Source organism: Cucurbita pepo, chromosome 13, assembly GCF_057944985.1.
Source record: "Cucurbita pepo subsp. pepo isolate OVF chromosome 13, ASM5794498v1, whole genome shotgun sequence".
Taxonomy (NCBI): Eukaryota; Viridiplantae; Streptophyta; class Magnoliopsida; order Cucurbitales; family Cucurbitaceae; genus Cucurbita; species Cucurbita pepo.
Window position 1 is genome coordinate 15,208,902 of NC_141810.1, and position 24,758 is coordinate 15,233,659.

At 37.9% G+C, this 24,758-nt stretch overlaps 1 protein-coding gene across 2 annotated transcripts; it reads left to right on the top strand.

Annotated features, from left to right (window-relative positions):
* Window positions 1-812: 812 nt before the first annotated feature.
* LOC111808552 (auxin transport protein BIG) lies at window positions 813-24,731 on the top strand. Of its 2 annotated transcripts, none has more exons than XM_023694619.2 (14): window positions 813-1,198; window positions 1,636-1,742; window positions 3,679-3,847; window positions 3,940-10,034; window positions 11,756-12,373; window positions 12,450-12,630; window positions 13,730-13,964; window positions 14,050-18,603; window positions 18,677-18,899; window positions 19,153-19,545; window positions 19,737-19,880; window positions 21,450-22,475; window positions 23,067-23,567; window positions 23,693-24,731. In XM_023694619.2, the coding sequence occupies exons 1-14, from the start codon at window positions 913-915 to the stop codon at window positions 24,533-24,535; spliced, it is 15,375 nt and encodes a 5,124-aa protein (XP_023550387.2). In that variant the 5' UTR covers window positions 813-912; the 3' UTR covers window positions 24,536-24,731. The 2 variants fall into 2 exon arrangements, with proteins under 2 accessions (XP_023550387.2, XP_023550388.2); XM_023694620.2 differs by having other exon boundaries at window positions 3,943-10,034.
* The last annotated feature ends 27 nt before the right edge of the window (window positions 24,732-24,758 follow it).

The following is a 24,758-nucleotide window of genomic DNA, read 5'->3' on the forward strand; positions in this document are numbered from 1 at the left end:
GTGTGTCACGTGTTCATTAACTTTCATCTCGGTTCATCCATAAACCACATTCTGTTGGGAGAGTTTCCTATTTGATACCAACTCTTACGACTCAACTGTTCGCACCTATTTGATATCAGCTCCATAGCCACACAACTCTGTAACGCCCTCGTTGTTAGCTAAGTATATAAAATTACTCAATAAACAGCTCGTTTGTAGGCTCTCGAGCAGACATTAAACTTCAATAACCTAAATTTTATTTTTTAGGTCACCGACCATAAAAATACCGAGATCAAGACTTAGCCAACTCCTTTGAACTTATCAATAAGAGTCTTAATTCTAGTTCAATCAACCCGTACTAGCTCATAATAGGGTTTTCATTCCCTCGTCGTATACGATCAAAACATGTATGTCCACTAATAGCCATCTATCACTCATCTACTCAGTCGTCAATCCCAATATTTAATTTCATTCGATTATCTCCGAATTTTGAAAAATTGCATTTTAGTCCTTCAAATATTTGGAAATTGATATTATTTTTTAAAGTTACATTATAAAACAAAAATAATATTATCGTAATTTGGTAAAAAAAAAAAGGGGAAAAATAAAAGCAGAGCATTTATTCTGAATGTACACTTTATTATATTTTTGTGTTCAATAAATTTTTAAAAAATAAAAACTGAATAACAACTAAATTCTAATTTTATTTAATTAACTATTTTTATGTTAATAATTGAGAGTAATTGAAAAAGCTATTTATAAAATTAATAATAAAGAAATTTTATTCTCACAAAACCCCTCTGGGATATTACTATTTATAATTAAAACACATAAATTCGTTTCTTCTTTCTCCTCTGTTCTTCCTTCTTTCTTCTTCTTCTTCTTCTCCAAGTTTTCAGTTCTGATCGTCCTGGCCTTTGGGCGCCACTGCTCATGGCGGAGCAGAGTCTCGTCAAGCTCATAGACACTATATTCTTTGACGATTCCAGCAGCAGTGCCAATACCAAGAAGCCTTTTTCTTCCTCCGATCTCCTCCAGCTTCTTCGCTCCGATGATTCTTCGTTCAAACTCGGCCTTCGTCAATTCTATTCGATTCTCAAGGCTGGCCTTCGGGACCTTGGTGACGGGAAGCTTGCTTTTCAGTCGTGGAATGATTCTCAGATCCAAGCTGTTTGTTCAATTGCTCATGCAATTGCTTCTGCTTCTCGAGCCCTGACCGGTACGCTTTGCTTCACTCCCGAGCTTTTTTCGATTGAGAAATGTGTTTTTCTGTATCTGTTTTCTTGTAGACGCGTTTTTTTTTCTTTTTTCTTTTCATTTTTTAAAATTTGGATTACTCGTGCAATTTTATTAAACGTAATGTCTTGAATATCTCGATCCTTTTAGGATTGGAAACTCATTTGAATAGAATTTAAGTGCTTCTAACTCAACCATTTCTTTTTTTTGTAAAAATACTAAAATTATGAATGCGTAAATTGTGTAAGCAATTTGCTGCTATTTGAGTTTCAAATTTTTTAAAAATAAATTGCGGCTTTGTTTCTTGACTCTCGGACTTTATCTTCTTGAATATTTCTTTATTTTCGCGGGAAATGGATTTCGGTTGGTGATATGGTATTCAATTGATGCATGTTGTCTTTGATGCATTTGCCTCGACAGTGGATCAAGCTGAAGCTATAGTTGTTGCGGTTATTAAAAAGTCACTCGAGTTGGTTTTCTGTTACTTGGAGAAATCAGAGTTTAAGTGCGATGACTTCAGTATTCAGGTTTGTTGCTTCTTGGTAGTGTCTAAATTATGTGGGAGGGATGGGTTCATCATTGCTTTCTTTTACTCACCTCACATGAGTTCTGTAGGATACCCGTCTCCCTCTATGGAAGTACATCTCGAGCCATGATTTGTTTGTGCTTTAATGTATTCTCAAGTGGAATTTGCTTCTTATTTTTGGCCTTCTGTATTCGTTATTTACTTTATATCAGTTAATTCATCTTCTTTTATTGCACTTCTTGTGTGTCAAATTTTCTTTTCATGTCCTATTGGCTGAGTATTTGTTATGTATTCTCATGTTCCCCTGAATGTTATGTTTATTACTCTTGTTGAAACTTGATATTTATTATATTATTAAGACTAAATTATAAAATTTGTTTTTGTTATTGTGTCTACTTAGTCTTGGACTTCAAATAGTACATACCGAGATTTAAATCATGCTTATTCCGAGTCCCTATCAGTAATACTAGTTGACGAAGTGTTTGTGTCACTCCGTTAGATAAATTTTGGAGAAGGTGGTCTGATTTGACATGTGGTTGGACTATTACAAAAGAATGGTTATATACAAGAATTGGTCGTTGGGTTAGACGATTCGGTTTGATGGGTTAAAATTAAGACCAAGTGCAATCGCATCAAACTCACTGCCTGTTTACTACCTCGTGAAAATTTTATCTTGTTGGATTGTCACGTTAGCATTTGTCAGCTGGTGTTGACAACAAGGACTAAAAAGGACAAAGTTTAGGGATAGAATTAAAGCTTTTGAAGTTTCAGATATTTTCTTATTTTGAAATGCGTTTGTATTACATAGGCACAGTGTTCAAAGTACAATAGCGAAATTTACTATTCATAATTACCACCACTTTTTTTCTTCTTCTTAACATGCAAACGCACTAACCTCATTGGCATGAGAAACTTAAAAAGCAAGTTATTACTTACGAAATTATGTAAAAATTCCTTTTTGCTGATAAGGTAGAAAGTAACGTTTTTATCATACAATTCCTAATTGTCTTAATAAAACTTTCTGTTTTTCGTAGAATATGCTATATATTATCTCATTCAGCTGGCCTTTCTAGGGGGTATGGAAGGAAAAAACCATCTGTACGTGGATTGAAAACAGAAGCTGTTATTTATTTATTATTTTTTGCTTGTAGTTTATAATTCCAAGGATTTCTAAGCAATGTGGACGTTGGAGTTTATTTTGAGTAGAAGCATTTGAACGGTGGAAGTTGATACAAATGGTTTGATTTAATTAATTGAAGTGTTAAAAGTTGCTTTATTTAGCTATAAAGTGTTATATTTTTAACACTAAAACCATCCATGAATATAGAATTATATCATTATAAAATTACAGAAGTTAAAAAACAAATTTTACAAAAGAATGAGAGAAAGAGGGGAATATGAAAATAAAGAGAGCGAGACGATATAGATATAAAGAAAGGGAAAAAAATGAGAGGAGAAAATATTATGTAATAGAGAAAAATGCTGGAAAAAGTATTTTAATAGCTATTTTTTGAGGTTTAGATATGTGCTAATCTTACTTTAAAAAAGTTGGTTGATGTACCTTGGCAATGAGCTTGTGCCTTGAATACAGAAAGATGGTGTCAAGTTTGAGATGATGTAGTAATAGTTAAACATTATTGTTTCTTTTATTTTATTTTTCTAGTAACAATTTTGTTTCTATCACAATCAACATTTTGTTGATATTTTCATGACATTGTGCACAAGTATTAACCCTCATTTTGATATTAACCATCTTGATTTATGGAAGTTTACTTCATATTCATTCTTGTGCATTAATTTTAAGATTTATATTACCAGCAAGCAAATTTCTTATTTTGAGTGTTTGTTTTTTATGTTTCCATTCTTTTTCTATTTCAACTTTCATGTATATACATTGTTTTTGTATCATATAAACTACCCTTTGGCATCTTCTGCAGAATAATATGTTACTGATTATGGAGACAATTTTGGTTGATGGGATGGATAAAGTATCTGACTGTGCACAGCTTTGCACCAAGAAAGATCTTATAGAGTTGTTGAAATTTACTGGTGCAGACTGTGATGTTTCTATAGAGTTCGATAATCACATTGAATGTGGATTTGCAGGTATCTGTTAAATTTAAATGACTTAATTTGAACATGCCTTATGCATTAATATTAGTTTTTCCTCAAAGTTTGTTTTTCTTGTATTGTTTTAGAAGGAGTCTGTTGCTCCAGAGAAGAAAAGCAGGTAGGAAGGCTTTTAATGACAATAGCTGCTGAATGCGTGCAAGCTGATCAGCTGACCACTGAATCTGGATTCAGTGAGCCGACATTCCTTGAAGACACAAACAAGTTGATTCTCTTTTGCCAACATTGGGCAATCACGCATTTGACATGCATCCAACGTTTGATTTTGATCTGTAAAGAACTGGTAATACTCCCAGATGTGCTTGATGAGAAGACAGGAAGTTTTCGGAAGAGACTTTCATGTAGTTTGAGGATATTAAAGCTTCTTACGGAACTCTCAAAGAAATTTCCGTGTATTGAATATGATGCTAAACTGATGCAGGCATTTGCACTGTTTGCCAACTCATTGCCTTGCTTGTTTGGACTATGTTTTGAGTTTGCAAATAGTCATGCTATAGTCGATGGTAGTTTTGAGAACACCATTTTGTTACTCCTGGAAGAATATTTGGAGCTAGTGAAGGTTGTATTTCGCAACAGCTATGTTTGTGTGAACATCCAAACATGTATAGTGGCTTCCATATTGGATAATCTGAGTTCCTCTGTTTGGCGGCATGATGCATCTATTGCAAACCTGAAGCCTCCCCTGGTTTACTTTCCTCGGAGTGTTATGGTCATAATTAAACTCATACAAGATCTTAAGGGGCATAAATATCACGCTTTCAGTTTTAACGATCTTGAAATGCATCACACGAGCACTCTTGCTGATTTATCAGTGGAAATACCTAAATGCCATGCTCGTTTGGAGATTGTTCCTTTGCAAAAGAATTATACAGTAGAAGAAATTTTGAGAATGATATTCCCTCCGTCAAAACAATGGATGGATGATTTGATGCATCTCCTCTTCTTTCTTTATTCTGAAGGAGTGAGATTAAGACCAAAAATAGAGCGATCGTTATCCAGTTGCATGAAGAGCAGTAGCACGGTTGAACAAGAAACTTCTGTTTGTCATGAAGATGAAGCACTGTTTGGGGACCTCTTCTCTGAGAGTGGCCGCTCTGTTGGATCTGTAGATGGATATGATTTACATCATCTTGCTGTCAATTCTACCTCTAGCTTTTGCAATCTGCTTCTCCAAGCTGCTAAAGAACTACTGAGCTTTATCAAGCAATGCATCTTTTCTCCTGAATGGAGTGCATCTGTTTTTGATGATGGTTGCAATAAACTTGATCAGAATCATATTGATATATTGATTTCCTTACTTAACTGTGAGGGATTCTGTTCTGATGACCGATCTTCTGCTAGTTGTGTACCTGCACATGATGAGAAGAAATCTGGCCACATCCATGAAATTTGTTACAGGTTGTTGCATGGTCTTCTCACACGTCATGTATTGCCAGATTATCTTGAAGAGTACCTTGTGAAGAAAATTTTGAATGCTGAAAATGGAAACGTTGTTTACAATGATCAGACCCTAAGCTTACTGGCGAACACCCTTTTCTGTAGAACTGGTGCTGCTGGGACACAATTGAGGACCCAAATATACAGGCAATTTGTGGAATTTATCGCTGAGAAGGCCAAAACTATTTCCTTAAGTAATTCTAGCCTCCAGGAATTTATTGGGACTCTTCCCTCTGTCTTTCATATTGAAATTCTTCTTGTGGCATTTCACTTATCTTCTGAAGAAGAAAAAAGAGAAATTTCGAGCTTAATTTTTTCTTCCATTAGGACGATTGATGCTCCGTCCACATTTTCTAACAGTACAGAATTGTCAATGTGGGGTTTATTAGTTTCAAGGTTGATTATAGTACTTCGCTACGTTATTTTTCACCCTCATACATGTTCCTCTTCGTTGCTTTTTGATTTTCGATCTAAGTTGAGGGATGCTCCTGCATTTTCCTCTAGTTTGCCTTACACAGTGAATGATCATTTATCATCTTGGGGAGCAAATGTTGCTAAGAATATAATTGGTTCATCCATGGAATCGGAGCCCTTCTTTAATGGTTTGATCAACCAGTTGATTGATATTTCTTCATTTCCTGCTTCACTACGGCAGCATGATTTGACAATCGAATGTCCGTGGTTCAATCCCGGTGAGATCTTTTCTACATTCTCATGGATTTTGGGGTTCTGGAATGGTAAACAAGCTGTTACGGTTGAAGACCTGATCATTGAAAGATATATTTTTGTTCTCTGTTGGGATTTTCCTTATGGGAATGCTTTGTCACATGGAGGCTCGTTATGGAGCGACCCAGAGACTCTGGACATTTCTAATACCACATGCTTCTTCTACTTCAGTTATTTACTTCTAGATCATAGTGATATTATTGGCGAGAGCATGAAGTTTCCTCAAGTTGTGATTGGTTTGCTTCGGCGTTTGCATGGTGGGAGTATCTTGGAGGACTTCAAAGCTTTGGGCTGGAATTTTTTAAGAAACGGAGCATGGCTATCTCTGATTCTTTCCTTCCTCAGCGTTGGGATATTGAGATACTGCAGTAAGAATATGATTCCTACAGTGGGTTCTTTCTTGACAGATATTGCTGTTACAGATATTGAGCAGGCCAATTTAGCTGGAAGTTTAATTTCCTCGGTGATTACCGATAACCAAGTTTCAATTTTAATCAGGGAGTTGTCATCTGTATTGAGCATGTATTTACAAGTTTATCAGAAAGCTTTTGTTGCCACTCTTAGTAGTACTAATGATCATGCTTCTGAGTTTTCCCCTCTCTTGCTCTTTAAACATTCTGAATTTGATAGATGTGTCCAGAACAAGGCCCTTGAGAACTATGGGACAACATCTTGCGTATTGGAGTCTGTTTTTAAGCTCATGTCTAGGTTGGACGAAATAGTTGACAAAAGAGCCCTTGGGTTCTTATCAAGGGCCTCTTGGGAATCGATGTTTCACGGTTTTCCCTCTCATTTGGAAACTTCCGGTGGAATTCTACTTTCTTGTGTCCTTAGCATAGGAAGGATTATTTCTGTTTTAGCTGGGCTGCTGGGGATAGTAGATGTTAAACGTAATATAATTTTGGAGACTGAGGTGACTCATGGGATTCTTGATGCAGTAATGACTATAAAATTTGACAAAACCTTTGAAAAAGTTCATGGGCTATGTGAAGGTATATATCAGAGTTTGAGTGTGGAATTGGAAGGATGTGCTTATGGGGTTCTGTTTCTGTTGAAACAGCTTGAGGGGTACTTAAGACACATTAATATGAGTGGGGCAAGTGATAGCACTATTCATGAATGGGTAATTGTTAAGGCTACAGATATCATTGACAACCTCCGTAAAGATGTTTCAAAGTCTTCCGTTTTCCAATTTTATTTTGGTGCTGAAGTTGTACCAGAGCAGGTTAGGGAGTTTTATGGATCTCAACAGGGTAATTTGTTGGTTCTTCTGGACTCCTTAGACAACTGTTGCTCTGAATTAGTTAACTTGAAGGTTCTTGGTTTCTTTGTGGAACTCTTATCTGGAGAGCCATGCCCCAAACTTAAACTGGAAATACAAAATAAATTCCTTAGTATGGATTTGCATGGCCTGTCGAAATGGTTGGAGAAGAGGATTTTGGGTTCAGTGGCCAAGGATTCAAGCGGAGTCAATGTGAAAGGATCTTCTATTTCTCTTAGAGAATCATCCATGAATTTTGTATTTTGTCTCATATCATCACCCTCAGAACCTCTGGCACTTCAACTGCAGAGTCACATCTTTGAGGCTGCACTTGTATCCCTTGACCTGGCATTTTTGCGATTTGATATCAGTGTTGCTAATTCCTATTTCCATTTTGTTGTTCAGCTATTGAGAGGGGAGAAATCAATGAAACTACTTTTGGAGAGGATTCTCATATTGATGGAAAAATTGGCTAGCGATGAGCGCCTGCTTCCAGGGCTGAAGTACCTCTTTAGTTTTCTTGAAATGATCTTGATTGAGAGTGGATCTGGTAAGAATGTTTTTGAGAGACCCTCCGGCAAACCTCTATCAAGGTATGCACCTGAAATTGGACCTCTTTCTTCCAAGTCAGTGGGGCCTAGGAAGAATTCGGAGACATTGGTTCTTTCTTCCAATCAAGAAGACGGGCCTGCATCTTTTGAATGTGATGCAACTTCTGGTGAGGAAGATGAGGATGATGGAACTTCCGATGGTGAGGTAGCTAGTCTAGACAAGGATGAGGATGAGGACACAAACAGTGAAAGGGCACTTGCTTCAAAAGTCTGCACATTTACTTCCAGTGGCAGCAATTTCATGGAACAACACTGGTACTTTTGTTATACCTGTGATCTTACCGTCTCGAAGGGATGTTGTTCTGTGTGTGCAAAAGTCTGTCATCGTGGTCATCGTGTTGTCTATTCCCGGTCTAGTCGCTTCTTTTGTGACTGTGGTGCTGGGGGTGTTAGGGGCAGCAGTTGCCAATGTTTAAAGCCTCGCAAGTTTACTGGACATGGCAGTACCCCTGTACGTGGTGCCAGTAACTTTCAGTGCTTCCTGCCTTTCTGTGAGGAGGGAGATCAACTTCCTGAAAGTGAATCTGATCTGGAAGATGATGTGGTTCCAGACACAGATAAGTGCCTCAAACCCGCTGTTCCTAGGGAGCTTCTTGATGGAGTTTCTGTTTTACTTGAGAAACTGGATGTTGAAGGAAGGATGCTTGAGCTTTGCTCGTGTTTATTGCCTTCTATTACTAACCAAAGGGACCCAGACCTTTCAAAGGACAAGAAAATTATTCTGGGTAAAGACAAGGTGCTTTCATATGGGCTTGATCTCTTGCAATTGAAAAAGGCATATAAAGGGGGGTCCTTGGATCTTAAGATTAAGGCAGAATATGCAAATGCGAAGGAGCTCAAATCACATCTAGCCAGTGGATCTCTTGTGAAATCTTTACTCAGTGTCAGCATCAGAGGTCGTCTTGCTGTTGGTGAAGGTGATAAAGTGTCTATTTTTGACGTTAGGCAGTTAATAGAACAGGCCACAGTTGCACCCATGACGGCAGACAAGACTAATGTTAAGCCACTTTCTAAAAACGTTGTTCGTTTTGAAATTGTACACCTTGCTTTTAATCCCACAACAGAGAACTATCTTGCTGTGGCAGGCTTTGAAGATTTCCAAGTCTTGACTTTGAACCACCGTGGTGAAGTCGTCGACCGTCTTGCCATTGAACTAGCTCTGCAAGGTGCTCATATTAAACGAATGGAATGGGTTCCAGGGTCTCAAGTCCAACTAATGGTGGTTACAAATAAGTTTGTGAAAATATATGATCTTTCCCTGGATAATATTAGTCCAATGCACTACTTCACGTTGCCAGATGACATGGTAGTTGATGCTACACTGTTCACAGCTTCACAGGGAAGGATGTTTCTTATTGTTCTTTCAGAAAATGGAAGAATATTCAGATTTGAGCTGTCAGTGCTGGGAAATGTTGGAGCTACACTCTTGAAGGAGACCATTCACATTCAGGGCAGAGAAATGAGTGCAAAGGGATTGTCACTGTACTTTTCTTCATGTTACAAATTATTATTTGTTGCATATGCCGATGGCACCACATTGGTTGGTCAGTTAAGCCCTGATGCAACAAAATTATCTGAGATATCAGTTATATACGAAGAGGATCAAGACAGAAAACTCCGGCCTGCTGGATTATACCGTTGGAAGGAGTTATTTGCTGGCAGTGGGTTATTTGTTTGCTTTTCAAGTGTCAAATCAAATTCTGCTTTGGCTATATCTATGGGGGCTCATGAGATTTATGCGCAAAACTTGAGACATGCAGGAGGTTCTTCTTTTCCATTAGTTGGCATAACTGCATATAAGCCTTTGTCAAAAGATAAAATACATTGTCTTCTACTACATGATGATGGCAGCCTTCAAATATACACGCACACCACAGTTGGAGTGGATGCTAGTGCAAACGCTACTGCAGAAAAAATCAAGAAGTTGGGTTCTGGCATTCTCAATAACAAGGTTTATGCCAGTGCAAATCCAGAATTCCCGCTTGATTTTTTTGAGAAGACTGTTTGCATCACCGCAGATGTGAGATTGGGAGGAGATGCTATTCGAAATGGTGATTCTGAAGGAGCCAAACAAAGTTTGGCATCCGAGGATGGTTTCCTCGAGAGTCCCAGCTCTTCAGATTTCAAGGTATTGTTTCCTTGCACACAAGTGTGCATTTCAATGCCTACTTGGTTATTTTAAATCTAAATCAACGAAACATAGAACAGGATTATGCGTTTTTGCTGTTGCTATGATTTCTTATTTTATCTTTTTATAACCATTTGGGATGAAATTTCTTTCAGATGAGATAATTACTTTCCTAGAAACACGAACAGTACTTTCCTAGAAGCACCTCCTTTTTCACTGTCATATGGCTTCTCGGATTTGAGCATCTATCTTCTTGGAGTTTGGATAGTTACCTTTCCCCAGAACACAAATAGCTCACTTTTCTTTCTCCTGGGAGGTTACCTCATCTGTTTGAAATGCAAGCTAAAGTCCATTGGCTCAACTTTATTTGAGCTTTCCTTTGAAATTTGGATTTATGAAAGGTTTTTTCTTGACGAAAATCTCTATTGTTTCAGATTAAATGACTTCTATTTCTGTTTCTTGGTTTAGCTCCATTCTATATTATTTATATTTCAACTTCTCTGGGTTGGTTCTTAGATGTTCCGGATTTTAATCAGTCTGTCCTAGGAACCTTAATGATCAAGAAGCAGAACCTTAATTCTTCAAACTTGTCATTGGCTGCATTACAGATACCAACACATCCTAAAAAATTTACAACGGATTCATGATGCAGATGAGCAATATGGCAAAGAAAGAAACAGTGTTGGTTCCTGGTGGCTTGATTGTTAAGAGCTCAGGGATTAACTGAGAGATGAAATACCCTAACCAATTGCAAACAAATGAGATGGCCCTTTAATTGATAACCTACGCAAAGTAGATGTCCAGGGCTATACACTGCCCTCTTTTACCCTACTTATGATAGTTTTTCCTTTGCTCCTTGGTCCCTTTTAGCAACGCCAACTAGGATTTATGTGGATAGAATAAAAGTGAAACGTAGAGAGGTAGGATGGACTAGATGGATTGCAAATTTGCAGCATATAGCATCCATTGGTCCCTTTTATGTGTAAAGTAGTTGCTAAATAGACAGTACTTGTAATCTTTGGTATTTTTGCTTGGGACCATTGCGAAGTATCAGTATGAAATTGAGGTCCTGAAATGCTTGGTAATGTTATAAAATTCACCACAGGTTAAAATTGACAGTTAACTGATTAGTTATTAATAATAATATTTATTGTATAGTTTTGTCATCTATAATTAGGTGCATTTCTGGGTTGGCTAGGCTGGATTGAAGGGGTTTCTTAAATCAACCAGAGTTTTTGGGTTAAGTCGGTTGACTATTTAACCACCTCAAATAACCTTTGTTTGTACCTCAACACAATCCAACCTACATCAAGTTGGATAATCTTCACAATAACATGTCAGCTTATTAGTTTTGCTTACAATAATTAAAAACTACTAAACAGTACTTTGAAAGCTAGTTTCACCCTGATTGTTGGAAGTCTAGGAAGCATTGATATTTCAATTTGAATTTTACGTTTGGGAGGCTTGAACTCTACTGATAGATTGCAAAGAAAGTCTCTTACTGTGGTTTAGTCCATTGGTCTATGAAATACGTTTATAGAAATGTTTTAATTCTTTTTCTGAACCATACATAATTTCCTCATGTGAGAACATGTCAAGTTCACGAGAAATTGGTTTGTATTTTTAGCTTCATAATAACACAACAGGATGGATTTTTGTAAATTAATAATTCTCTCTGATTGAATCCCTCTCTAACCATAAACTGTTCTTTCCCTACTCAGATCACTGTCTCTAATTCCAACCCCGATATTGTTATGGTTGGATTCCGCATCCATGTTGGTAATATGTCCGCTAACCACATACCTTCAGAGATATCTATATTCCAGAGAGTCATAAAATTAGACGAGGGCATGCGATCATGGTATGATATACCATTTACTGTTGCTGAGTCTCTCCTTGCTGATGAAGAATTTACTATAACTGTTGGGCCAGCATTCAATGGTACTGCACTTCCTAGGATAGACTCTCTTGAAGTGTATGGTCGAGCAAAAGATGAATTTGGTTGGAAAGAAAAATTGGATGCTATTCTGGACATGGAGGCACGTGCACTTGGTTCCAATTCCTTGGTTGCCAAATCTGGAAAAAAGAGGCGATCCATTCAATGTGCTCCTATTCAACAGCAGGTGTTAGCAGATGGTCTGAAGGTCTTGTCTAGTTATTATTTGCTTCGTAGATCACAAGTATGCCCAAAACTTGATGATGTGAATCAGGAGCTGGATAAACTGAAGTGCAAGCAATTATTAGAAACAATATATGAAAGTGATCGGGAGCCCTTGTTGCAGTCTGCTGCTTGTCGTGTCCTGCAAGCTATCTTCCCAAAAAAAGAGATATACTACCAAGTAATAGTTTAAATGGAAATTTTACTTGTATTGAGATAAATTATTTTGAACTTAAAATTTTTCCCCTCATAATCAGGTGAAGGACACCATGCGTCTGACTGGTGTGGTGAAATCAGCATCACTGCTTTCCTCTAGGCTTGGAGTTGGAGATGCTGCAGCAGGATGGATTATTGAAGAATTTACATCACAAATGCATGCAGTTTCTAAGATTGCCCTGCATCGTAGATCTAATTTGGCTTGTTTTCTGGAAAGAAACGGTATTTATACTTTATTTTTTGGCTCAAATTTTTTGATAATCTAAACTCTATCGTGAAAATTTGAGGTCTAGGAACTTTTTTTTTAACATTTCATGTCAATGGTCAGCCAAAGTGGGCTGTGAAGTGAGATGGATTACAGTCTAGATTATTATTATCTACTTCAAATCAAACTAAAACAAAACCCTTGGATGGGAGTGATTTTGTTCACTTTATTATAGGTCTCCTTGCTTTGTTTTTCTTATGAAAGACAATTTCATTGGTGTATGTAACTTGTAAAATGGACGAATAATTCATGATGATTACAAAAGGTTTTCCCAATTAGAAGAAATGGAAGCGTAGCCATATAAAGCAAAGACATTTGACAATTTACAAGAAATTGAATAATAAATACAAAGATTTGAACACTTCAAAGGTTTTCCCTTTGTCCAAAAAAAAAAAAAAAAAAAAAAAAAAGAAAAAACCTTTGATTTCTCTCTTTCCAGATAACCCAAAATAAAGCCTTCTTGGTGTATACTCTTTGGTCACTTTGCTTTGTGATAAATCAGTCAAGAAACTCTACTATTCTTATTGTTGTGTAAGAGCATATAATACCATGGCAGTTATCGATATCATTTTCTGTATTATCCTCTGATTTTTGCCTACTTATCCATCTTATGGTGAATCTATAGTTTCAATATATAAACTGGCATTATTTTTTGAATGTTCAAATGTGTCTAGATTCTATTGGAATGGTCTTTATTTTGTTATCACACATTTTAGTTTGTCTTGCCTGTTGGGTTGAGCTGATGGATGCCAGTTTAGCCTCAAATTTATATCCAAGAAAGGGGTTAACTGATCAGTTGTATCATGATGCTGCAATTCTTTGCTCCATACTGCCAACCATGTTCAACCAGCATCATGTCTTTTCCCGGACTTTAAATTATTGTCCTTCTTCAAACATGGTGGCTCCACTGCATTTTCCTTTGAAAATATTGTAAAGTAGATGGATAATTTATGTGCGTTGTTAAATTGTTCTGTCGGCCCTCGATTAGAGAAGCAAGTAGAAAGTTTGTCGTGTATATTTTTTATGGTCGCCTTATAATTAGAATTACTAATGTAGGTTCTCAAGTGGTGGATGGACTCATGCAAATCCTATGGGGAATTTTGGACTTGGAGCAGCCCAACACTCAGACTTTGAACAACATTGTTATTTCCTCTGTTGAACTTATTTATTGTTATGCTGAGTGCCTGGCATTGCATGGTCCAGACACTGGCAGACACTCTATTGCACCTGCTGTTGTGCTATTTAAGAAACTTCTGTTTTCCTCTAGTGAGGCTGTTCAGACTTCAAGCAGGTTTTGTTTCTTCAATTTTTTTCTTATTCTGAAATTTTATTCCAAGGTATTTACTTAAGATTCTATCCTTCCCTTTTCTTTTCAGCCTGGCTATATCTTCAAGATTGCTACAGGTCCCATTTCCAAAGCAAACAATGTTAGCTACTGATGATGGTGCTGATATTCCATTGTCTGCGCCTATATCCACTGAAACAACTGGTACCCATCCACAGGTCATGATTGAAGAAGATTCTATCACTTCTTCTGTTCAATATTGTTGTGATGGTTGCTCTACAGTTCCTATACTGAGGCAACGATGGCATTGTACAATTTGCCCTGATTTTGATTTATGCGAATCATGTTATGAGGTACTTGATGCAGACAGGCTTCCTTCACCACATTCTAGAGATCATCCTATGACTGCCATCCCAATTGAAGTGGAATCGTTAGGAGATGGAAATGAATATCACTTTTCCACAGAAGATATCAATGATTCAAGCTTAACATCATTAAGATCAGATATTAGCGTGAAGAATCCGGTGTCATCAATTCATGTTTTGGGGCCAGCTGATTCTGGGGATTTTTCTGCCTCAATGACTGATCCAGTTTCAATATCAGCTTCTAAACAAACTGTTAATTCCTTGCTTCTCTCTGAGCTCCTCGAACAGTTAAAAGGATGGATGGAGACAACATCAGGTGTTCAGGCTGTTCCTATTATGCAGCTTTTCTACAGGTTATCCTCCACTATGGGCGGACCTTTTATGAACAGCTTGAAATCTGAAAACTTGGACTTGGAAAGACTAATTAAATGGTTTTTGGATGAGATTAATCTCAACAAACCCTTTGAAGCAAAAACCCGTACTTCTTTTGGGGAAGTTGCAATCCTTGTTTTCATGTTCTTCACCCTGATGCTAAGAAACTGGCACCAGCCTGGTAGTGATGGTCCAGGTGCCAAGCCTAGTACTACTGCAGATACGCATGACAAGAGTTCAACCCAGGTTGCACCATCTACTTCAGTGACTGCACAATCTTCAGTGGATGATCAAGGAAAAAATGACTTTACTTCACAACTACTTCGTGCTTGTGGTTCTATTAGGCAACAATCTTTTGTTAATTATCTTATGGATGTGCTGCAGCAGCTAGTTCATGTCTTCAAGTCATCCTCTATTGATTATGACAGTGGACATGGTTTTACTAATGGTTCTGGATGTGGAGCTCTGCTAACAGTTCGTAAGGATCTCCCTGCTGGAAATTTTTCTCCATTCTTTTCAGATTCTTATGCGAAAGCACACCGGACAGATCTTTTTGTAGACTATCACAGGCTCTTGTTAGAAAATGCTTTTCGTCTTGTTTATACGTTGGTTCGACCAGAAAAATATGACAAGACATTGGAGAAGGAGAAGGCTTTTAAGATTTATAGCAGCAAGGATTTGAAGTTGGATGTCTATCAAGATGTTCTTTGCAGTTATATTAACAACCCCAATACTAGCTTTGTTAGAAGATATGCGAGAAGGCTTTTCCTCCACATTTGCGGCAGCAAAAGTCACTATTACAGTATTCGAGACTCTTGGCAGTTTTCAACTGAAGAAAAGAAACTTTTCAAATACATAAACAAGGTTGGTGGTTTTCAAATTCCAATGTCATATGAGAGAAGCGTAAAGATAGTGAAATGCCTAACAACCATGGCTGAAGTAGCTGCTGCAAGGCCTCGAAATTGGCAGAAATACTGTTTACGACATGGAGATGTACTGCCATTTTTGCTGAATGGTGTTTTCTATTTTGGAGAAGAGTCTGTTATTCAGACTCTCAAACTTTTGAATCTCGCCTTTTATACTGGAAAGGATATTGGCCATTCTGTACAAAAATCTGAAGCAGGAGATACTGGGACAAGTACAAATAAATCAGGTACACAAACGGTGGATTCAAGAAAGAAAAGAAAAGGTGAAGATGGAAATGATTCTGCGTTGGAGAAATCCTATTTGGATATGGAGGCCATGGTGAATATCTTTGTCGAAAAGGATAACAATGTCTTGAGCCATTTCATTGATTGCTTTCTTCTTGAATGGAATTCAAGCTCTATCCGGGCAGAGGCCAAAGGTGTTGTTTGTGGTGTTTGGCATCATGGAAAGCAGACATTTAAAGAAACTCTATTGATGGCTCTCTTGCAAAAGGTTAAAACTCTTCCTATGTATGGTCTGAACATTGCTGAATATACAGAACTGGTCACATGGTTGCTGGGAAAAGTTCCTGATGTTGTTTCTAAGCAACAGAGTTCTGAACTTCTGGACAAATGCTTGACCTCTGATGTAATTCGATCAATTTATCAAACACTTCACTCTCAAAATGAGCTGTTAGCTAATCATCCAAATTCACGCATGTACAATACTTTAAGTGGTTTAGTTGAGTTTGATGGTTACTATCTAGAGAGTGAACCTTGTGCCGCTTGCAGTTCTCCTGAGGTGCCTTACAGCAGGATGAAACTTGAGAGTCTTAAATCTGAAACAAAATTTACTGACAACCGCATCATTGTCAAATGTACAGGGAGTTACACAATTCAAACTGTTATAATGAATGTGCACGATGCTCGGAAGTCCAAATCTGTGAAAGTTTTGAACCTGTACTACAATAATCGACCTGTGGCCGACTTATCGGAGTTGAAAAATAATTGGTCTTTGTGGAAACGTGCTAAAAGTTGCCATCTTGCTTTCAATCAGACTGAACTAAAAGTAGAGTTCCCCATTCCAATCACTGCATGTAATTTCATGATTGAGCTGGATTCTTTCTATGAAAATCTACAGGCTTTATCCCTTGAACCTTTGCAATGCCCTAGATGCAGTCGTCCAGTCACTGATAGGCATGGAATATGCAGCAATTGCCATGAAAATGCGTATCAATGTAGGCAATGCCGGAACATAAATTATGAGAATCTTGACTCATTTTTATGCAACGAGTGTGGATACAGCAAGTATGGAAGATTTGAATTTAATTTTATGGCAAAACCAAGTTTTACATTTGATAATATGGAGAACGACGAAGATATGAAGAGAGGTCTTGCTGCAATAGAATCTGAATCAGAAAATGCTCACAGGAGATATCAGCAGCTCTTAGGCTACAAGAAACCCCTGCTAAAAATTGTTTCAAGCATTGGTGAGAATGAAATGGACTCGCAACAGAAGGATTCTGTTCAGCAAATGATGGTCTCACTTCCAGGACCATCATGCAAGATTAACCGTAAAATTGCTCTCCTTGGGGTTTTATATGGTGAAAAATGCAAAGCAGCCTTTGATTCTGTCAGTAAAAGTGTCCAGACACTTCAAGGTCTTCGTCGGGCTTTAATGACGTATTTGCACCAGAAACATACTGATGATGGGTTTCCAGCTTCAAGATTTGTGATTTCTAGATCTCCTAATAACTGCTATGGTTGTGCGACTACATTTGTCACTCAATGTCTTGAGATATTGCAGGTGTTATCAAAGCATCGGAGTTCAAAGAAGCAACTTGTTAACCTGGGTATACTATCTGAGCTGTTTGAGAATAATATTCATCAAGGGCCCAAAACTGCTCGAATACAAGCTAGGGCTGTTCTTTGTTCTTTCTCTGAGAGTGATGTAAATGCAGTGAGTGGGCTGAACGACCTAATCCAAAAGAAAGTCATGTACTGCCTTGAACACCATCGTTCTATGGACATTGCATTGGCAACTCGGGAGGAGTTATCACTGCTCTCTGAAGTCTGTTCTTTGGCTGATGAATTCTGGGAAGCTAGATTGCGAGTTGTTTTCCAGCTGTTATTTTCATCCATTAAGTCAGGTGCCAAACATCCAGCAATTGCTGAGCACATCATTCTTCCATGTCTGAGGATCATATCTCAAGCCTGTACGCCTCCTAAATCTGATACTGTAGACAAGGAGCAAAGGATGGCAAAATTGACATCTGTTTCACAAAATAAGGATGAAAATTCTAAAAAGATATCTGGATCTTCTAGTGGACCTGTTAGCGGGAGTAAGTCTGCTTCTGAATCACTTGAACATAATTGGGATTCTTCTCATAGGACTCAGGATATTCAATTGCTGAGTTATGCAGAGTGGGAAAAGGGAGCATCATATCTTGACTTTGTTAGAAGGCAGTACAAAGTGTCTCAGGTGTTCAAAGGTACAGTTCAAAGACATCGGACACAAAAAGGCGATTATTTGTGCCTGAAGTATGCTCTTAAGTGGAAGCGGTTTGTATGTAGAAATGCTAAAAGTGACCTGTCAGCTTTTGAGCTAGGGTCATGGGTTACAGAACTTGTGCTATGTGCCTGTTCCCAGTCTATAAGATCAGAGATGTGTATGCTGATTAGTTTGCTTTGTGCTCAAAGTTCATCAAGACAATTTCGACTTTTGGATTTACTGGTGTCTCTGTTGCCAGCAACTCTTTCTGCTGGCGAGAGTGTTGCAGAATACTTTGAATTACTTTTCAAGATGGTAGATTCAGAAGACGCACGCTTGTTTTTGACTGTAAGAGGTTGCTTACGTACAATTTGCCAATTAATTTCCCAAGAAGTAAGCAATGTTGAGTCTCTGGAGAGAAGCCTTCACATTGATATTTCCCAGGGATTTATTCTTCACAAGCTCATAGAGCTCCTTGGGAAATTTCTAGAGATCCCTAACATTAGATCAAGGTAACTTCTTTCCTTAAGCATCTTCTTTTTAGACTACTTCTGTTTAAGCTTATATAATTTGATCTTATGCTAGATTCATGCGGGATAATCTACTCTCTGAAGTTCTTGAGGCTCTCATCGTGATTCGTGGTTTGGTAGTACAGAAGACAAAATTGATTAGCGATTGTAATCAGCTTTTGAAAGATCTCTTGGATAGCCTTCTGCTGGAAAGCAATGAGAACAAGAGGCAATTTATTCGAGCCTGCATTTGTGGCTTGCAAATCCATGGAGCAGAAAGGAAAGGGCGGACTTGTTTGGTATGATTAATCTTGAAAACTAGCCAACCAATTAAGGCGCACTCCCTCATAGACTTTTGCTCCCTAGTAAATTTTTAATCTTACGGGAGTAAAATAAAAATATTAGTATCTTCTATGATTTATGCCATATATACTCTAGTAAAATATCCAGATATCACTTTCTAGAAATATGCCCTTACGCTTTTTAATTCATCTATTTTTCTGTTTGAAGTAGTACGTAGATTGGCAGCTTACTTTGAAATATTATGTGCAGTTTATTCTAGAGCAGCTCTGCAATTTGATCTCTCCCTCAAAACCAGAGCCAGTGTACCTCTTGGTTCTAAACAAGGCACACACGCAAGAAGAATTTATCAGGGGATCCATGACAAAGAATCCTTACTCCAGTGCTGAGATTGGTCCATTAATGCGTGATATCAAAAATAAAATTTGTCACCAATTGGATTTACTTGGTTTTCTTGAAGATGATTACGGCATGGAGTTGCTGGTTGCTGGAAATATAATTGCTCTTGATTTGAGTATAGCACTAGTCTATGAGCAAGTGTGGAAGAAGTCTAACCAGTCTTCAAGTGCCATATCTAATACTGCATTAATTTCTGCCACCGCTGCAAGAGACTCTTCTCCTATGACAGTGACTTACCGGCTTCAGGTTTGTTTAAATAATCCATGTCCAGTCTTTGTCGGATGATGTTTACCACCCCATGTTTCTTATCTCCTTGCGATGGGATCCTTATATTTGAGTTTCATGTTGAAGAGTTCAATAAATATTGGTTAGAGAAATTTGTCGGTGAGTTCCCTAGTAATACCTCTAATTTTCTTGGGGGTGGATATTATATCCAGGGGCTAGATGGTGAAGCAACGGAACCTATGATTAAGGAATTGGAGGAGGACAGAGAGGAATCGCAAGATCCAGAGTTGGAATTTGCAATAGCAGGTGCAGTTCGTGAGTGTGGAGGACTGGAAATTTTGTTGGGCATGATCCAGGTGTGTGCAGCAGACCTTTAATCATCTCTTTATTTTGTCTTCATACCTTCTTTATTGAGTCTTCTAGTTTTATCACAAAATGGTGGAGCGATGATTGTTTTAAAAATATATTTACTGTAGTTCTGTATTTTCACATTCTATTTTAGTCCGTAAATCACATATAATATAATATTTCAGTTTTCTTAATTTTTCATAAAACATCTAGTAAAAACCTGGTCCAACCCTTCTTTTCTTTTTTTTTAGAAAAAGAGTTATTTACTTGGTGAGTATATGCGAACAAGTATTTGAAGGTAGATATAGTCGGTGCAAGTTTCCAGGTAGATCAAGATTTTGGTCAAACTTTTGCCATAAAATTAACTACAAGGGATCAAATTAGTCTTTTGCTTGGAATATTAAAATAAAATTCTTGAAAGTTCAATAGCTGAAATAAAATAATACACCGAGTACTAAAATGGAACAAGTGTCGAAAAGTACCTAATTAGTTTTTAAATGTACGATTTCCTGGTAAGCGTTCTTACTGATTTAGTACTTCTATTTCAACCCATTGAACCTAAACTTACTGATTAAATTTTAGTTTATACCTTAATATTCTTTTTTCTTTGCTTTTCCCCTCCCAATTCTTGTATTTCACTCTTTCATGACTGCCATGACATAAACCGGCATTTTTGTAGTTTCATTTGAAATTATCTTGGTTCTCTATACATGCACTTTTAGTTTACCAACCACATAGGCCTTGCATAGTAAGTGGTTACAAAAAGTTCTCAGTTCGTCGTGAAGTTTTCTTTTTTTTTTTTTTTTGGTATAAATTATCTCCCTTCTAGTTGGAATGTCTTTCTGTAATTTCCTTTGGAAGTATAGTATTTGAAAACTTCTACAGAAAAAAACATGTTTTTTCAAGGAAGTTTAAGAATATGATTTTGATAATTAAATTTACTGCAATTCACCCGGCTTAAGCTTTTGGGCTCAATGGTGATTGAACATGGTACTAAGCAAGAGGTCTTGTGTTTAAACAGGAATATCATTCCAGTTAATATTAATAACCACTTGCTGGCCTTGTATTAGTTTCTATGTCCAGTGAGGGAAAATGTTAAGAATTATAAATTAATAATACTAGCTCTTGGGTTCAGTTACAACTAATGTCAAATTTAAGATACTTCAGTACTCACTTTGCTTGTGGGCTTGAAAATTTGCACCAAGCCCCACGAGTGGGTTTCAATATTATTTGGGTGAGAAATGTTATATTTCAATGTTCACTGGTAATTAAAATGTGCTGCTAATTAGCATATTAGTTGTGCAAGCAAAATTATTTGTTTCATTTCTCTCAAGAAAAAAAATGAAAAAATCAGTTTCAAATTCCATTTACTAGATTCTACGCTGCAATGTAGTGGTATATTCGAAGTCGACTTCCTTGCTTCGTTCATTTGTATGTCTACTTCTATATTCAGTTGTATGGATTTCCATTCAATAAGTTTCCAGACTTGGGATAATTAGAGTTAAGCTGTCACTCCCTTTTTGATTTAAAGTCGATCAACCATTTTTCATGGTCTGACCGTAACTTATTTGAACCAGCGCATATGGGATAATTTCAAGTCAAACCAAGAGCAGTTGGTTGCAGTTCTTAATCTTCTTATGCATTGTTGCAAAATAAGAGAGAACAGGCGTGCTTTATTAAGGCTTGGAGCTCTCGGATTACTTCTAGAAACAGCAAGACGTGCCTTTTCTGTGGATGCCATGGAGTCAGCTGAAGGCATTCTTTTGATTGTGGAGAGTCTAACAATTGAAGCGAATGAAAGTGAAAGTATTAGCATTGGACAAAGTGCTCTTACCATCACCAGTGAACAAACTGGTACTGGCGAACAGGCCAAAAAAATTGTTCTCATGTTCCTGGAGAGATTATCTCATCCTTTTGGTTATAAGAAATCAAACAAACAGCAGAGGAACACTGAAATGGTTGCTAGAATCTTGCCTTACTTGACCTATGGTGAACCTGCTGCTATGGATGCACTCATCCAACATTTCACTCCATACTTGAATGATTGGGATGAATTTGATCGATTGCAAAAACAGCACGAGGACAATCCAGAGGATAAGAGTATCTCTGAGCAAGCTGCCAAGCAGAGATTTACTGTGGAAAATTTCGTTAGAGTCTCAGAGTCACTGAAGACAAGTTCCTGTGGGGAGAGGCTGAAGGATATTATTTTGGAAAAGGGCATTACTGGCCTTGCAGTTAAGCATCTGAGAGATAGTTTTGCTGTTGCAGGACAGGCCAGCTTCAGATCTAGTATGGAATGGGCATTTTCCTTGAAACGTCCTTCCATTCCACTTATATTGTCTATGCTAAGGGGTTTGTCAATGGGGCATTTGGCTACACAGAGGTGTATTGATGAAGGGAGGATCTTACCTGTGCTTCATGCTCTGGAAAGAGTTCCGGGAGAAAATGAGATAGGGGCAAGGGCTGAAAACTTGTTAGATACTCTCTCTAAAAAGGAGGGAAATGGAGATGGATTCTTGGAGGATAAAGTGCGAATGTTAAGGCATGCCACAAAGGATGAAATGAGGCGGCTTGCTTTGAAGAACAGAGAACATATGCTACAGGTGCTGTCTCATTGTACTCCATGATTTAAGAACTGTTGATCTAATATTTTCTAATGCGTTTGCTTATAATTGTATTTTTATACAGTATTTGTTTAACTTATTATTTTGTTCTCCTAGAGATTTTTATCATTTATTCAAATCAATTTGAAAATGAATTTCCTTCTGGCACTAGAATTTGAATTAGAGCTCCGTTTCTTTTTGCAGTAGAATTTTCAACTGTCATAGGGTGCAAATTTCTTGAACACATTCCTCGTCATAAACATGTCTTGAAGATAGAAAATATGGAATGGGAACATTTTTGTGAGTGGGAAGTCTATGCAACATAAAATTTGCTGGCTTTGCATTGTTTGAAAGTGTGGTTCGATAGGATTGATGTACAATAAGAATAACTATTAAGGTTTTCCGATTTCATGATTTTGTTCTTTGTTTCTGTACTTTTGCCATTTTCTTGTTTTGCTTACTTTAGATAGCATATATATTATTTTTTGCATGTTCCCTATGAATTTTTCATATATATATCTATGTATATATTTCGTGGTTTCTGATTTTAAAACTATCAGTGAAGACAATTCATTTTTGGGGATGATGCAGGTACTTGGAATGGAACTGGTGGCTTCAGATGGTGGTGAACGAATCGTTGTCTCTAGACCAGCTCTTGAAGGTTTGGAAGATGTAAAGGAAGAGGAAGATGGGTTGGCATGCATGGTGTGCAGAGAGGGCTATAGCTTGAGGCCTACTGACCTGCTGGGCGTCTATTCATACAGCAAGAGGGTTAACCTGGGCGTTGGGATTTCAGGAAGTAGTCGTGGGGAGTGTGTTTATACGACCGTGAGTTACTTCAATATTATCCATTATCAGTGCCATCAAGAGGCCAAAAGGACAGATGCTGGTTTGAAAATCCCAAAGAAAGAATGGGAAGGAGCAACACTCAGGAACAACGAATCCCTCTGCAATTCCTTGTTCCCTGTGAGAGGTCCGTCTGTCCCGTCAGCACAGTATATGCGTTATGTTGACCAGCATTGGGATAACCTAAATGCTCTTGGTCGTGCTGATGGAAACCGACTTCGGCTCTTGACTTATGATATTGTTCTGGTATGGTTCTTGCCTGTTGTCAGTTGTGAATTGTTTTTTAATTCACTTGGAAACTTTTCCTTTCCTGAATTAGCTTCTCCCTTATTATGATTTACGTTTTCTGTTTTTATTTTTTTGTTCTGTAGATGTTGGCTCGATTTGCCACTGGAGCCTCATTCAGTGCTGAAAGCAGGGGTGGTGGCAGAGAAAGCAATTCCAAGTTCCTTCCTTTTATGCTTCAAATGGCTCGTCACCTACTGGATCAAGGGAGCCCATCTCAACGTATTACAATGGCTAAATCTGTTTCAATCTATTTGTCCTCGTCCATTGGAGACTTGCGACCATTCTCTCCAGGATCACAACCTTCAGCTGCTACTGAGGAAACTGTTCAGTTTATGATGGTGAACTCGCTTCTTTCGGAGTCTTATGAATCATGGTTGCTGCATCGCCGTGCATTCCTACAGCGTGGGATATTCCATGCGTACATGCAGCATACTCATAGCAGGTCAACCAATCGCTCATCAGCCAGTTCAACATCTAAAATGGAATCAGGAAGTAATAGCCCAAACACGGAGGCAGAAGAAGCCAATGATTTATTGGCTACCATTAAGCCAATGCTAGTCTACACTGGCCTGATTCAGCAACTGCAACATTTCTTCAAAGTAAAAAAATCGCCAAATATTGCGTCCTGCCCAAAAGAAGGAACATCTACATCTACATCTACATCTACATCTGCCACTGCTACGGGTGAGGAAAGCGAGACCCAAAACCTGGAAGGTTGGGAGGTGGTGATGAAAGAGCGACTTAACAACGTAAAAGGAATGGTGGGGTTCTCGAAAGAGTTGCTAACATGGCTAGAGGAAATGAACTCTGCTACTGATCTGCAGGAGGCATTTGACGTAATTGGAGTTTTGGCTGATGTATTATCCGACGGAATTAGCCGCTGCGAGGACTTTGTACATGCTGCAATCAATACCGGAAAAGGCTGATTATTCCGACCGACCAGGGGGGTGGGGATGCCTCTGGAGCTGAGCTTTTTTGTTACATGACGACAGTGAATACCACGGGATGTATGGTGTTGTTCAGATCTTTGTGCCATTATTGGACTTTTCTTTTCAAATATGGATCTTCATATACACTCAGCTCCCTGGGTAATCAAATATATATTTCTCTTCTTACCCCCCATATTTCTGGTGTTTTACTGTGCCCAAA

Coding starts and splice junctions, on each gene's coding strand:
- LOC111808552 (XM_023694619.2), top strand. CDS start 913: ATGGCGGAGCAGAGTCTCGTCAAGCTCATAGACACTATATTCTTTGAC. Junction 12,374..12,449: donor AAAAAGAGATATACTACCAA/GTAATAGTTTAA, acceptor CCTCATAATCAG/GTGAAGGACACCATGCGTCT. Junction 18,900..19,152: donor GGAAAGGGCGGACTTGTTTG/GTATGATTAATC, acceptor TATTATGTGCAG/TTTATTCTAGAGCAGCTCTG.